This window comes from Rhinopithecus roxellana, chromosome 16, assembly GCF_007565055.1.
Source record: "Rhinopithecus roxellana isolate Shanxi Qingling chromosome 16, ASM756505v1, whole genome shotgun sequence".
Classification (NCBI taxonomy): Eukaryota; Metazoa; Chordata; class Mammalia; order Primates; family Cercopithecidae; genus Rhinopithecus; species Rhinopithecus roxellana.
Window position 1 is genome coordinate 115929430 of NC_044564.1, and position 13370 is coordinate 115942799.

Genomic DNA, 13370 nt, shown 5'->3' on the forward strand with positions numbered 1-13370 from the left:
TCTTCCCTACACCCACCCTGACTTACCCCCTAATCCTTTGGCACAACGATACGTCTTCTTAGGGCACCATCCTGTCAGGTTTTTCCCCTGCTTAATGACCATCCATGGCTCCTGTCACTTTCAGGTTAAAGGCCAGACATTTTGGCCTGGAATTCAGGCTCAAACCCACCTGTTTGCAAGTCAAGGGCTGCTGCACTGCATAACTCACACCGTATACTACAAAAGCCATCCCATAAAGGTTTTCTTCCCAAATCCCATACTTCAGGAAAGCTGCAGTCGGGGGCAGGCCTTCTGGCCTGGCTCCACTGGGCTCTGCCAAAAAGCCCCCAAATCCAGGCTGCCAAGCAGAAGCAAGGCTGGCCTTCCATACCCCAACATCCTTCACCTGCAGCTCTCTTAAAAAAAAAAAAACAGTAAGAAAAAGCCCTGATTTGTGGTGGTTACTAATTTTGATGGTGTTAAATTCCCTTACTGAAACTGGCCATGCCAATTTCAAGCTGTTGATATCACTGAATGAAGCACTGGGAAGAGATGGACACAATCCGCTCTCCCGAGCTGACACCAGCACACCCTGCACACCCCAAAGTAAGGATGCGCTAACACCAGTGAGAAGCTGTGTGACTCTTGTCAAGTGGCTTAACCTCTCTGAACCTCAGGCTTTCTATCTGTACAAGAGGGACAACAATAACACCCACTTCAACAACATCATGTAACTGATATAATCTAGATGACCAACAACAATGTTTTGAGCATCTACTCTATGTAGCACTCTGTACTAGGTAGGCATTAGGGAATAACAATGGTGACAAAACAGATAGGAGCTCCTGCCCTCCCAAACCTCACTTGTTGCAGTAAAACCCCTGGCACAGTGGCTAGAATGTAGCACTCAATAAATATTAGCTATAATATTAGCTAATAATACCAATGGTATTATTGTTATCATTATTCCTTCCTTTCTTTGAGCCTCAGTTTCCTCATTTACTTAGAATGTGGACTGAGCAAAAGCTTTCTATGATGCCACCTCACTCGAGCCTTAAAATGGTGGTAAAGTAGCCGGGCGCGGTGGCTCATGGCTGTAATCCCAGCACTTTGGGAGGCTGAGGTGGGCAGATCAGGAGGTCAGGAGATCCAGACCATCTTGGCCAACATGGTGAAACCCCGTCTCTACTAAAAATACAAAAATTAGCCAGGTGTAGTGGCACATGCCCGTAATCCCAGCTACTCGGGAGGCTGACGCAGGAGAATCGCTTGAACCCGGGAGGCAGAGGTTCCCGTGAGCGGAGATCGCGCCACTGCACTCCAGCTTGGAGACAGAGCTAGACTCCGTCTAAAAAAAAAAAAAAAAAAAAAATGGTGGTAAAGTGGGCATTACTAACCTCATTTTATGGAAGGGAAAACTGAGGCACTCAGAACTGAAGCCAGGCTGGGGATCTAAACCCAGATCTTCTTACTCCTGGTCTCCAGATCATTCCCACCTTCCAGGACTGAGGAAACATAAAAAGGATCAGGCATTCGACTGGGGATGTGAATGCTTTAAAAATACTCTTCCTTCTCCACGCCTCCACGGGGGGAAACTGAAGTGTCCATGTTGTGCACCAGTTTCCAAACACCCTCTCAGCCTGACGCCCTGCAGCTGGGGCCATTCCCGGTCTCTCTGGAAACCCCGATCCCAGCGCCTCTGGCAGAGTCTGCAGGACGGTGGGAGCTGATGAAATCCCCTTGCAAGAAGCAGCCCCAATCACATGTTTTAAATGCAAACCGGCTGGACCTTAGGAGGCAAACGCCCCACATGGGCATCGTCTCCCTCCTGCAGAAGAACTGTGAGACGACTGCCCCAAGGAATAAACCCAGAGTACCAAAACACCATAGGTTCCACTCCCGTTAGTAAGTAAACCAGACTTAGGCCGCCTCTAACAGATGGGCAGTCATTGTTTTACTAACAAAACAGCCCCCAAATAAAACCCACCAATTCCAAGGAGGCACCTGGAAGTCTTTTGGGAAGTCCCTGTATCTATCTAACTTTAGTCTTTCATGCTTCAGTTCCAGCCCATTTCTTCTTCTGTTCTAGAGGACAGGAACAATGTCACTTTTCACTGCAGCCTGTCTCAGCTTCTCTCTGCTCCAACATAGCCCAGGTTTGTTATCCCTTCCGACTATCTCAGAAGCAGGTTTTTAAACATAGGTAATGATGGACTCCAATCCGTCATTTCTTTCAACAAAAGCCCGGGAAAGGAGCTTTGGAAGTGTCGTCTAAGGTCACGCAGCAAGCAGACTCTGACTCTGCCTGTGCCAGCCCCATCACACTGGGGAGAGCCCAGCTCTGCGACTCCCTGCTGTGCACCCTTGGGCCAGTCGCGCCCCCTCTCTGGACCTCATTCTCCTCCGCAGGCGTACCAAGAGGGAACTGTACTTATTTTTGCAGCCCGTTCAGTTCCTACCATTGTCAAGGCTGCCTACCCGACCCTGGCCCTTGCTCTACCTTCCCCCACTGACAAAAAGAGGAAAAGAAACTTGCGTTAGGCGTCCGGGAAGGGCGTGCGGCTCCGAGGGCCGCCAGGCTGCGGCGATTGTTGCTGGGTGAACGAATCTCACACAAATCCCAGACAGAAAAGCCTCACCTCCCCAGTAACCACAGCAACCCGGGCCACGCCTCCAGCCCGAACACAGCCCGAGGCCCCGCCAAGGCCCAGCCCCAAGCTCCCCCGGGACCCCTCCCCTCCCTGCCACCAGCCCCAGCTGTAAAGAGAAAAAGCCAACGCCCCCATTGTGCGGAGGTGGAGACTGAGGCCGGAGGGTGGAGGCTGCGGAACGCCGCGACCTGCAGGGTTTGGACTGGGGCCCACATCGCCCGTCTAGGGCTACCTCCCATTGCCAGAGCGGTGATGCGTCTCCTTCCCCATGCGCGTGGGGTTTCCACGTGGAAAAGACCGAACGCAGCACCGTTCCAGTGGAACGGAGCCCACCGGCGCTGTCCACTCTCTCTCCCCATTCTCCTGACGGAGAAACTGAGTCCCAGCGAGGGGCAGGGACCACCCCGGACGCCCCGCGAGCCCCTCCCCTCGTCTCACCTGCTGGCGGCCGCCGCGCGCGGGTGGTTTCCTGGAGTTGAGCGGCAAACAAAGGCCTCCAATCCGGGCGCGGGGCGGGGCGGCGGCTCCTTTGCATAATTCCGGAGGCCCGCCCGCGACGGCGGGGGGCGGCCCCGGAGGGCGGGGCCTTGGGGAATGCACCAATCACCGAAAGGAGGCCGCCGCGACCCGCCCCCAGAGACTCGGGCACGGGGAGCGCAAACCCTGCTGCAGGATGAAAATCTCAGACGTGGGAGACTGCGTGTCCCTGCTGCAATCAGCCCCACCGCAGATCAGGAGATCGAGGCCCGGTCTGCGGAGGGTAAGGCATTTATGCAAGATCGCAGAGTGGCTCACACCGGTAATCCCCAGCACTTTGGGAGGCCTGGCAGATCACCTGAGGTGAGGAGTTAGAGACCAGCCTGGCCAACATGGTGAGCGCCTCCCCACCCCCAGTCTCTACTAAAAATACAAAAATTAGCCGGGCGTGGTGGCGCACATCTGTAATCCCAGCTATTTGGTAGGCTGAGGCAGGAGAATCGCTTGAACTTGGGAGGCGGAGGTTGCAGTAAGCCAAGATTGCGTCACTGCACTCCAGCCTGGGCGACAGAGCGAGACTCCATCAAAAAAAAAAAAAGAAAGAAAAAAGAAAAAACAGATCTCACAGAGCCACAGTGAGGAGGAAATCACAAACTTCCATGGCTGAAGTGGACTGTTTAGTAACGGTAATAATAAACTTTTCTCGATCACTAATTATGGGCCAGACCTGTTGGAAACTCTTCTGCTGTTCAGTTGTCTCCTATGAGGTACGCAGGTATTATCACCCCCCGGGTATATTCTCTTCCAACCTCCCATCAGACAAGCATGCAAACCCAGCCCGAAGACGGACAAGAAGTTTTCCAAGGTCCCGCTGTGAGTGCAGCACAGACATCATCTCTTGTACACCACACACACACCTTGAAGGATGCACGGTGTCCAACTCACCTGGGCTCATTACCCCAGCTCTGCCACCTGCTGCCAGTGAGCCTCAGGCAAATGGGATTCATACCCACACCTTATGCGGTTGTTGAGAGTAAATAAATAATAATGGCAGGCCCGTAAGAAATAAATCAGTGGTACTAATTTAAATAACACCTTGACTGACCTTATTAACACAAGAGACTTAATAAGTCCTGATGCAAGAAGAGACTTGTCCAAGGTCCCTCCTCCAGCTGCATCCAAAGTTGAATGCTTTGGAGTTTTTCCTCCTAGTAGAAAGCACTTGCCAGTTCCCCAGGTTGCCTGCTACTCCCTAGACACGTATTTGGTAGCAAGTTTAGCAGCAGCTTCTACTCACTAAGGGCCTGCTCTGTGCCAGGCGCAAACATTTTAGCTAATCCTTCTGGGCTCTGGCCCTGGAATGTCAGTGTTGCAAGGGCCCAAGGTGTTTCTCCACACAGGTCATGGAAGTGAAGTGTGTTCCTGGGTTTGAGCAGCATGGCGGTCCTGACTCTTGAACAGAAGAGGAAACTGAGGCTTGGTGCATTGTGTAACCTGCCCAGCATTCTCCAGCAAGGGAGAAGCAGACCCTGAGACTCCAGTCGTTCCCTCCACCCCCTACTTTGGCATCATGAGTAAAGATGTCAGGGTCTGGCCGGGCGCGGTGGCTCAAGCCTGTAATCCCAGCACTTTGGGAGGCCGAGATGGGTGGATCACGAGGTCAGGAGTTCGAGACCATCCTGGCTAACACGGTGAAACCCCGTCTCTACTAAAAAATACAAAAAGCTAGCTGGGCGAGGTGGCGGGCGCCTGTAGTCCCAGCTACTCGGGAGGCTGAGGCCAGGGTGGACCTCTGACAACCCTCTCCCCACTCTTCCAGTACTTGAAGCTGCCTTAGCCCATGACACTGGGCCCTTCAAAAGACACCAGGACAGGTGCAGGAAAGAGCAGACCCAGGCTTCAGGCAGCTGTAGGTCCAAACTTGTCCTTCTTAGCTGTGTGACTTTGGACAACTAACCACTTGCAAAGGAAAGTTTTTAGGTTAAAAGTTCTACTGGGAGGGAAACCCACACACCCAATGGGCTGCAGCCTCAGAGTCAGGCCCAGGAATTCCAGAAGCAACAAGTCCAGAAACCTCATTCTTGTCCTACTCCTTCCAAGTACAGACATGGGGCTGTGAGTAGCAGCTGCTGGCGGTGGCAGTCCCATTGTGTTAGTTTCCTATGGTTACTGTAACAAATTAAAACGGCACAAATTCCTTCTCTTACAGAGGGCAGAAGTCTGAAATGAGTCTCTCTGGACTCAGGTCCTTCTGGAGGCTTCCTTCTGGAGGCTTTGAGGGGAGAATCCACTGCCTTGCCTTTCTCTGCTTCTAGTGGCTGCCTATATTCCTCAGGTCATAGTCCCTTCCTTCATCGTCAAAGTACATCTCACTGCAACAACCTCTGTTTCCATCATCACACCTTGTCCTCTTCTGTTACATCTTTCTCTGTTTCCCATTTATAAGAGTCCGCTGATTACACTGGGCCCACCCCATGTCAAGATGTTAACTTAATCATGTCTGCAAAGTCCCTTTTGCCATATAAAGTGACATTCCAAAGTTCCAGGGATGTGAATCTGGGTATCTTTGGGGGCCATTATTTTGCCTACCAAACCCATTTTACAGATGAGGAACTTGAGGCTCAGAGAGGTAAAATTACTTGCCCATGACCACACAAGCTTTGGAGCTGAATGCCAGGAGATCTGAGGCCTAACAAAGCCCTCCTGCTGCTAGGTGGGGGTTCATTCTCTGCAGAGGGTCCACAGCACCCTGTGGGGGGATGGCAGGGGTGCCTTCTGAAAAACCAGCTGCCTCAGGGAATCCATGGCTCAGGTCTCAGGTCATCTGCCCAGACTGGAAAGAGAACAAGGACAGCTAAGAACAGGATCTGGGACAAGAGCATGGAACCAACTGTCCCTAACCCACCTCTGACAGAACTCTGGACATAGGCCTGGACAAAGCAAGATTTCTCAAACTCTTCCATCTTCCAGACAAATATTGAGGACAGAAGGAATGAGCACTGGGGCCGGGACTGAGGCCGTACAGTAGACCGTGTCTGCTACGTTTTCCTCCGAGCCCATCCCATATGTTTTGCTCTGACATCCGCTGCCCTGGGCTACTGGAACAGCTTGGCGCACATAGGTAGAGAGCAGGAAGTGATTGGGAATTTATGGCCTCTCCCTGTAGGCTTTGTCCAAAGTCTGACAGGCATGAAAGTCTGGCCCTCTGGCCTTGAGTGGATTCAACTCTAGGCCTAGTGTATACCCTGGGATCCTCCTGGGATCAGGCTGAAGCTGCCCTCTGCAGACTTTGCTTGAAATCTCACCGTCCCTTGGTTTCCTCCCCTTCCCTGACCTGCTTCCCGACGTCCTTGCTGGTCTCCCCTGAGGGCACTTCTTGATGATTGCTTGCGTACAAATCCTTATCTCTAAGGCAGCTTCTGGAAATGAAGGGGCAGCATCTGGGATTTAAAACATTCATGCACATTGTGCATTCTGCCTCATAATATACTTGTGGGTTTTAATCTAAAAATATTATCTGTAAATACTCAAGTTTTGCCCTCAAGCCTTCAAGTAAGAGGCTCCAAGATGTGAGTGTGGCTCAAGCACCCCTGCACACCCCACCATGTATCCCAAATGGAGCCATGGGGGCAGGCAGGGTGGTGGTCTGTGGTGCTCTGACTGACCCCACCTGTCCTGTCCACTCCTCTCCCCACATGGAAACCCCAGCCACACAGGTAGACCACACAGCACGCTGGCCTCTAACCTTGTTCAGATTTCTTTATTGAAAAATTAAAGTCATAAGCTCTGTATATAAATACAATGACACTGCTGGTCACCTGCAAGGCCTCTGGGACAGGCTGGGGGTACAGAGGGAAGCTGGGGCCTTGGGGTCCCCAGGGGCATGGGGAGGGAAATAAATAATAAATACCGTGGGGGATAAGGAGCCAGGAGGAATGGGGGTGTGAATGGGGAGGTGCTCGATGCTTATTTGTGGCACTAAAGGTCCTGCAAGATTCCCCCTGGTTGGGGGCCGTGTCCACGAATTCTCAAGTGACCTCACTTTGGACAAAGGCTCAGGCATCTGGGGATGGGGTGGGTCCCAACTGGAGGGGGGACAGTAGTGCCCCCAACCCAACCTGGAGAAACCAGCGCTCTGCCCTTCCTTTTCCTTTCTTCCTGTCTTGCAACCCACTTGTCTTGGGCGCCTACTGTGTACCCAGCACAGCACCAGTTCCTGACCTGACCTTCTATTTGCCTTGCCCTGCTCTCTTCTTCTCCCAGTTCTGGTCCAGTGGGCTGGGATGGAGGGGGGATGTCTTCCTGCTACCCTGGCCATGCAGCCCCAACCCCGCAAGGAGCTTGATGAAGCCAACGGTGGGAAGGGACTGGAACCAGGGGCTGGGTAGTGGTGGGAGGCCCTCAGGCCTTGGCTTCTAGAGCATCACATTGAACTCAGTGACCAGAAAGTCGATGTAGTCACGGTCCTTGGTCTTGAAGGCCTCGGCGATAATGCGGGCGGCCTCCCGGTGCTCCTTGCCCCGAAGCGTCAGCCCATTCACTTCCAGGATCACGTGGCCCACCTTGAGCTGCCCACAGTTGTGAGCTGAGCCGCCTCTCTGCAGGGAAGAGACACAGGGCATGGGGTTCCCGAGGGTTAGACAGGCCTGGCTTTGACCACCCACTGGGTCAGTCCCAACACTCTCAAGCAGGCAGCTACAATCTGGGTGGCCACTGCTCAGATTAGGAAAATTGAAGCCCAGAAGATCAAAGGTGACATAAGCCTAGGAGTGCTGTGTTACCCATGGGAGTCGCAAAACCCTGGAGATGCTAAAAAAGGGCCTTTCGTGGGTAGGTAGAGATGGCAAGTGGGGCCCCGGGGACATACCTGAATAGTGACAATCCGAGGCAGGGGCTGGCGGGTGTTGGCGCCACCCTCGATGGCAATGCCCAGGGTGGCCGCACTTTTCTTCACACGGACCAGAGCGGACGTGGGCTCCAGGAGTCCAGGCTGTGGGTGCAAGGAAAGACACCACTGAGGCCTTCGCAGCTGGCAGGCCTGGCCAGGGGGCTGGGCTGGGCTGGGCCGGGCCGTGACACCTCCCTGGGTCAGCAGAGCTCAGGTTCCAGCCCTGTGTCGGGAGCCTCAGGCGTGCCACACGCCAAGCCAAGCACTTGTGTTCTCGGCTCTTTAATCTTCACCAAAATCCCTGAGGCTCGGGAGGTTAAGGAGCTTGCCTAAGGCTGCCTGGTGGTGGCATCAGGACTTTAATCCGGCCTGACTCCGAAGACTGTCTCAGCCACCTGGCCATGTCAAAACTGAGGGGAGATTAAAGATTCCCAAGACCAGCCGGGCACGGTGGTTCACGCCTGTAATCCCAGCACTTTGGGAGGCTGAGGCGGGCGGATCATGAGGTCAGGAAATCGAGACCATCCTGGCTAACACGGTGAAACCCCGTCTCTACTAAAAATACAAAAAATTAGCCAGGCGTGGTGGCGGGCGCCTGTAGTCCCAGCTACTCGGGAGGCTGAGGCAGGAGAATGGCGTGAACCCGGGAGGCAGAGCTTGCAGTGAGCTGAGATGGCGCCATTGTACTCCAGCCTGGGTGACAGAGTGAGACTCCATCTCAAAAGAAAAAAGAAAAAAAAGATTCCCAAGACCAACCTCAGCCTCAGTCCCTAGTGTCAGTGCAAAGACAGAGCTGAAACTGGGCCTCCAGATTCCTAATCCAGTGCTCCACCAGGACGTCCAAATCCCTTCAGTGATGGGGAGCTCACTACCTCCCCTTGTGGTCACTTGCCAAGCTGAGGCCAGGTCCCGGGACCTCCCGTTCTGTACCTGGGGCCCGTGTTCCTCTCCGCCCTCTGCATCCTCCTCCTCCTCCTGGCTCACCGGTTTGTTGGCCCCATCCGTGGGCCTCTCGTTCCGAGGCAGCTCCCTGCTACTCCTGCTCTTGGTGGACGCCGACTGCCTGCCTCGGCCTGGGGCACTGGCCTCTGCCTCGCCAGCATCCACACCACTGTCCTCGCTTAGAGTCTGCCCGCTGTCTGAAAGCTGGGAGAGCGTAGAGGCTGCTGGAGAGGGGAAAAGGAAGAGAGAAGCAACTTATACAGCTGGGGTCAGGGAGGGCTGCCTGGAGGCAGTGATGGAGATGGAGGCTGGAAGGCTTTGGGAATTCCCCAGGTAAAGATGGGGGAAGGAATGAAGAGATCGTGGTGCTGGAGGGCAGGTCCACTCCCTGCCACCCTTTCTGTCTACTCAGGACCTGTCCTTTCAACCAGACCTGGCCTGAAGGCTGTGACTTCCAGGACATCTGCCTGGATCTCCCAGTTCTCAGCCGCTGGCGTAATGATTAAAACAGAGGTCAGGAGGCAAACCCAGCACACGGATGTGGGCGTTATCTTTGTTTTAAAACTCACATAATGCTATCAATTTTTAATGATGAACCAACACATTCAAATTAGAAGATTTCATGTAAGTAATTTCTAGCTTCCCAAGAATAAAAGAGAAATTCTGCCCCACCTGGCCCGTACCCCTGCACGACCCCTGCCTGAGCCGAGGGGTGGGCACATGCCTTCCAGCCACCAGTCAGCTTCACTATGTGTGTAACAGCCTGGCCCCTGAGTGTGAGACCCTAAGTTAAGAACACACACTCTGGAGTCTGGCAGGTCAGCTTTGAATTCCCACTGACCAGCTGTGCAAGCCTGGGCAAGTAACAGAGCCTCTCTAAGCCTCCTAAGTTCTCCTTCTAATACAGAAATGATGGTGCCTAACCACTGGGGTGACTGTAAATACTCATAGATCTGATGTATAGAATGGAGCAGTCAAGGGAATAGACTTGTGCTAGACTGCCTGGCTCCAGGGTGTGGGTTCTTGATCTAGGGTTTCAAACTCAGGGGCTCGGCTGTTATACACATAGTGAAGCAGCATGCGTCGACTGCCCACCACTCAGCTCAGGCAGGGGCCGTGCAGGGGTTCAGGCCAGGTGTGGCGGAATTTCTCTTTTTTTCTTGGTAAGCTAGAAATTACTACTTTCTCTCTCTCTCCTTTTTTTTTTTTTTTTTTTTTGTTGTTGAGACAGCTTCTCACTCTGTCGCCCAGGCTGGAGTCCAGTGGTGCAATCTTGGCTTACTGCAACCTCCGCCTCCCAGGTTCAAGCGATCCTCCCCACCTCAGTCTTCTGAGTAGCTGGGACTATAGGTGCCCACCACCACAACTGGCTAATTATTGTATCTTTAGTAGAAATGGGGCTTTCACCAAGTTGCCCAGGCTCCTGAGGTCAAACTCCTGACCTCAAATGACCTGCCCGTCTCGGCCTCCCAAAGTGCTGGGATTACAGGCATGAGCCACTGCACCCAGCCAGAAATTACTAATTTCTATGTCTCAGTTTGTTCATTCGTAAAATGGGGATAATAATAGTACCAACCTCATAGGGCTACCGGGAGGGTTCAATGAGTTAATACTATAGGCAAGGCCCTTTGAACACTGGCACATACAAAGTGCTTATTGTTAGTGCGGCTGTCAGCTCTTCTTATCCCTGTGTGTCCAGCTCAGAGCCAGCTCTAGAGGCAGCAGTGATCCATCGGTGACAGCCCTGGGTCTTCTCACCTCTGCCTGCTCTCCCTCAGCTGCCTGCCCTCACTAAGCTGTGAGCGCCAGGGCCCTGCATTTTGCATCTTGGTCTGTGCAGGCACTCAGGGAACGTCCTATGGATCCCATGTATCCATGGGATCCAAGGCAGCTGGAGGTCCTCTCTCCCCAGCTTCCCTGGCTGGCCTAGTGGGCGGTCGTTGCCTTGGGCCAGAGGTGGTGGGGGAGGCAGTGGCTTGAAGCTTGTAGCCACAAGATGGCAGCAAAATCCAACAAAATGCTCCAAACTCACAGGAGAGCGCGCCACAGCTTTCAGGGTGGGGAAGAAGGCTCTGCCCTTCCCTCTAGCCGCCAGCCCATGTCCTCTAGCAAACCGGGGCACAGCATCATCTGGTCTCCCCAAGATTCTTCCTGCACCCTGACCCTAGACCTGTCAGGGATCCAGAGACTGCCACTTCAGTTTCCACCTTTCACCCCAGCATCTACTCCCGGCCAGGCCGTGAGGGACAGGAAGAGAAGCCACCTCTGCCCTCCACGAGTTCAGTCTTTCTGGTGAACGCAGGGTGGCCAGGGTAGGGGGAGCTAGAGAAGGCGCCTCAACCCTCGCAGCAACCTGGCAGGATTCACTGTTGTCTCCATTTTATGATGGGGAAAGCAAGGTGTAGACGGCGCAAGGTGTAGACGGCAGCTTGTCCACAGTCACACAGCTAGTCAGTGGCAGAGCTGGGATTCAAACTGGGGTCTCCAACTCCCTTCACCACTCCGGCCCTGAGCCCCCTCAACAAGTAGCTGGTCCCACCCTTCACTGTGTCATCAGGTAGACTGACCTGGAGAGGACACGGACCCCCAAGGACCACAGAGCTTGGCCTTGCTGTACTCACTGCGCGTCTGCGGCAGTGCCCTCACTTCATTGACGTCTGGCTCGCTGTCGGGGCGATGGACCTCCACCATGACAAAGTGCTGGTTTGTGCCTGTCTGGTCCCGGTGGCCAGAGGGCAATGGTGGTGGAAGGCAGTCCCCAGCCACTGTGGCCTCTGCAGAGGGGCTTTTCAGGTGCGGGGGTGACTGGACCCGCGGGAAGGGGCCGATGGGGTGTTGGTTAACCAGGGCCAGATGGGCATCCAGCAGCCTCTTGGAGCTGGGGTTGGCAGGGGAAACGGAGGCATAGACGGGGGAGGAGGGCGAGTCCTGGGCAGAGGAGGTCCCTGGGGTGAGTGCGGTGCCCGCCGGCGGGCTACGGTTCTGTGGAGCCGAGAAGACAGTGCCAGAGCAGGAAGGCGTGGAGGAAGGCAGCTGGAGGTCCTCTCTCCCCAGCTTCCCTGGCTGGCCTAGTGGGCGGTCGTTGCCTTGGGCCAGAGGTGGTGGGGGAGGCAGTGGCTTGAAGCTTGACAGCCCCTCGGAGGTGGATCTGACATCGTCCTGCCAAAAGACCCAACAGGTGGAGAAGGAGTCAGAACCCATCACGCCTGGAAGAGGGGAGGCCGAGCAGCTGAGTGGTGCCAGGTCCGACTGGAATTCTGTCCCCACTCTAACTGCTCTTGGCCACGCTGCTCTGAATAATGCAACACCTGAGTGGAAAACTTCTCCCCTGCATCTCGGCAGCTGATGAGCGTTGGGATCCTGGCGGGTGTCTCTGGGGACGGCAGCATTACCTTTGGGAACTGAAGTTCTTGGCATCAGCCAGAGCTTCTCACAGGGAACAAGACTTTATTAGAGACAGTATGAAGAGGATGGAAATACAAAAAATGCATTTATTTGGCTTTTCTTTTTAGGGGGTGATCTTGAGTACCAGAGGCAAGAGGTGTGAAAAGACTGGGGAGAGAATGGACAGGAGGAGATGGATACATGGGCTGGGGTGCTGTGTGGCCTCGGGCAAGACACAACACCTCTCTGAGTGCACCTCTGAGAAATGGGGAAAAGCACACCTACCCAGAAGAGGTGGTGTGGTGATGTCAAAAGCCATGTGGATACTGTCAGCACAGGGCCTGTGCCACAGCAAGTGCACAGTGAGGGGCAGCTACGGACACTGTGACTACCGTTCCCCTCTGCCTAGGTCAACACCAGACACCTGCACAGCTCCAACAGCCTTCCAGGCACCGTCCTAAAGGCTTTAATTAATTTACTTCATGCCACATACTTATGGGGTAGGTATGCTATGATCATCATCCACACTTTACCGATTGGGAAACTGAGGCACAGAGAGGCTAACAAACTTGGTCAAAGTCATACTGTGGCCAGTCAGCCTGACGGCCCCGCCTGAAGTCATCAGAGGCAAGCAATCCTGGTGCCTGCTAGAGATGCTAGAACGGTGCGCTCGTGCATAGACCTGTAGCTGGGTGTGAGAGCTCATGGCAGAGGCCTCTGTCTCCTTTGCCACCCTGTGTCCTTTCTCTGTGGCTGTCATGGAGAGGAGAGAGCCTCCAGGGCCTGAGCACACCAGGGAAGGCAGAACCAAAGGGCCAGCCAGGGCCTTACCACGGACACATCTGGGAGGGCATTGACACTGCCCTGGACAGCCTCGCCGGTTTCCTCCAGGTCCAGAGTGTTCTAGAAATGGACAAGAAAGCAAAGTGAGCAAACAGAAGCTGAGAAGGGAAAACTGGTTTGTTCTCCAGCACACCAAAATCGAGGAAGTCTTAGGACACCTCCATGTGGTTCATGTGAGCCCTGACATACCTCACTTCATTGAAATT

The 13370-nt window shown here is 54.0% G+C and overlaps 2 protein-coding genes across 6 annotated transcripts in view; both read right to left on the minus strand.

Annotated features, from left to right (window-relative positions):
• Positions 1-3132, minus strand: part of AKNA (AT-hook transcription factor) — a 70612-nt gene extending 67480 nt beyond the window's left edge. The window contains exons 1-2 of one of the 3 annotated variants that reach the window (XM_030920153.1): positions 3069-3132; positions 1377-1484 (exon numbers count right to left, since the gene is read on the minus strand). The gene's annotated coding sequence lies outside the window, so the exon portion shown is untranslated. Of the gene's footprint in view, positions 1-1376; positions 1485-2515; positions 2585-3068 lie in introns of those variants that run through there. The other 2 variants (XM_030920154.1, XM_030920152.1) reach the window with 2 other exon arrangements.
• A 3716-nt stretch (positions 3133-6848) lies between these two features.
• Positions 6849-13370, minus strand: part of WHRN (whirlin) — a 103723-nt gene continuing 97201 nt past the window's right edge. For 2 of the 3 annotated variants that reach the window (XM_030920260.1, XM_010370493.2), the window contains 5 exons: positions 13153-13224; positions 11559-12096; positions 8980-9161; positions 7975-8097; positions 6849-7705 (listed from right to left, as the gene is read on the minus strand). In XM_030920260.1, the coding sequence (XP_030776120.1) occupies positions 7523-7705; positions 7975-8097; positions 8980-9161; positions 11559-12096; positions 13153-13224 (1098 nt within the window). In that variant the 3' untranslated portion in view covers positions 6849-7522. The remainder of the gene's footprint in view (positions 7706-7974; positions 8098-8979; positions 9162-11558; positions 12097-13152; positions 13225-13370) is intronic. The other variant, XM_010370494.2, reaches the window with a different exon arrangement.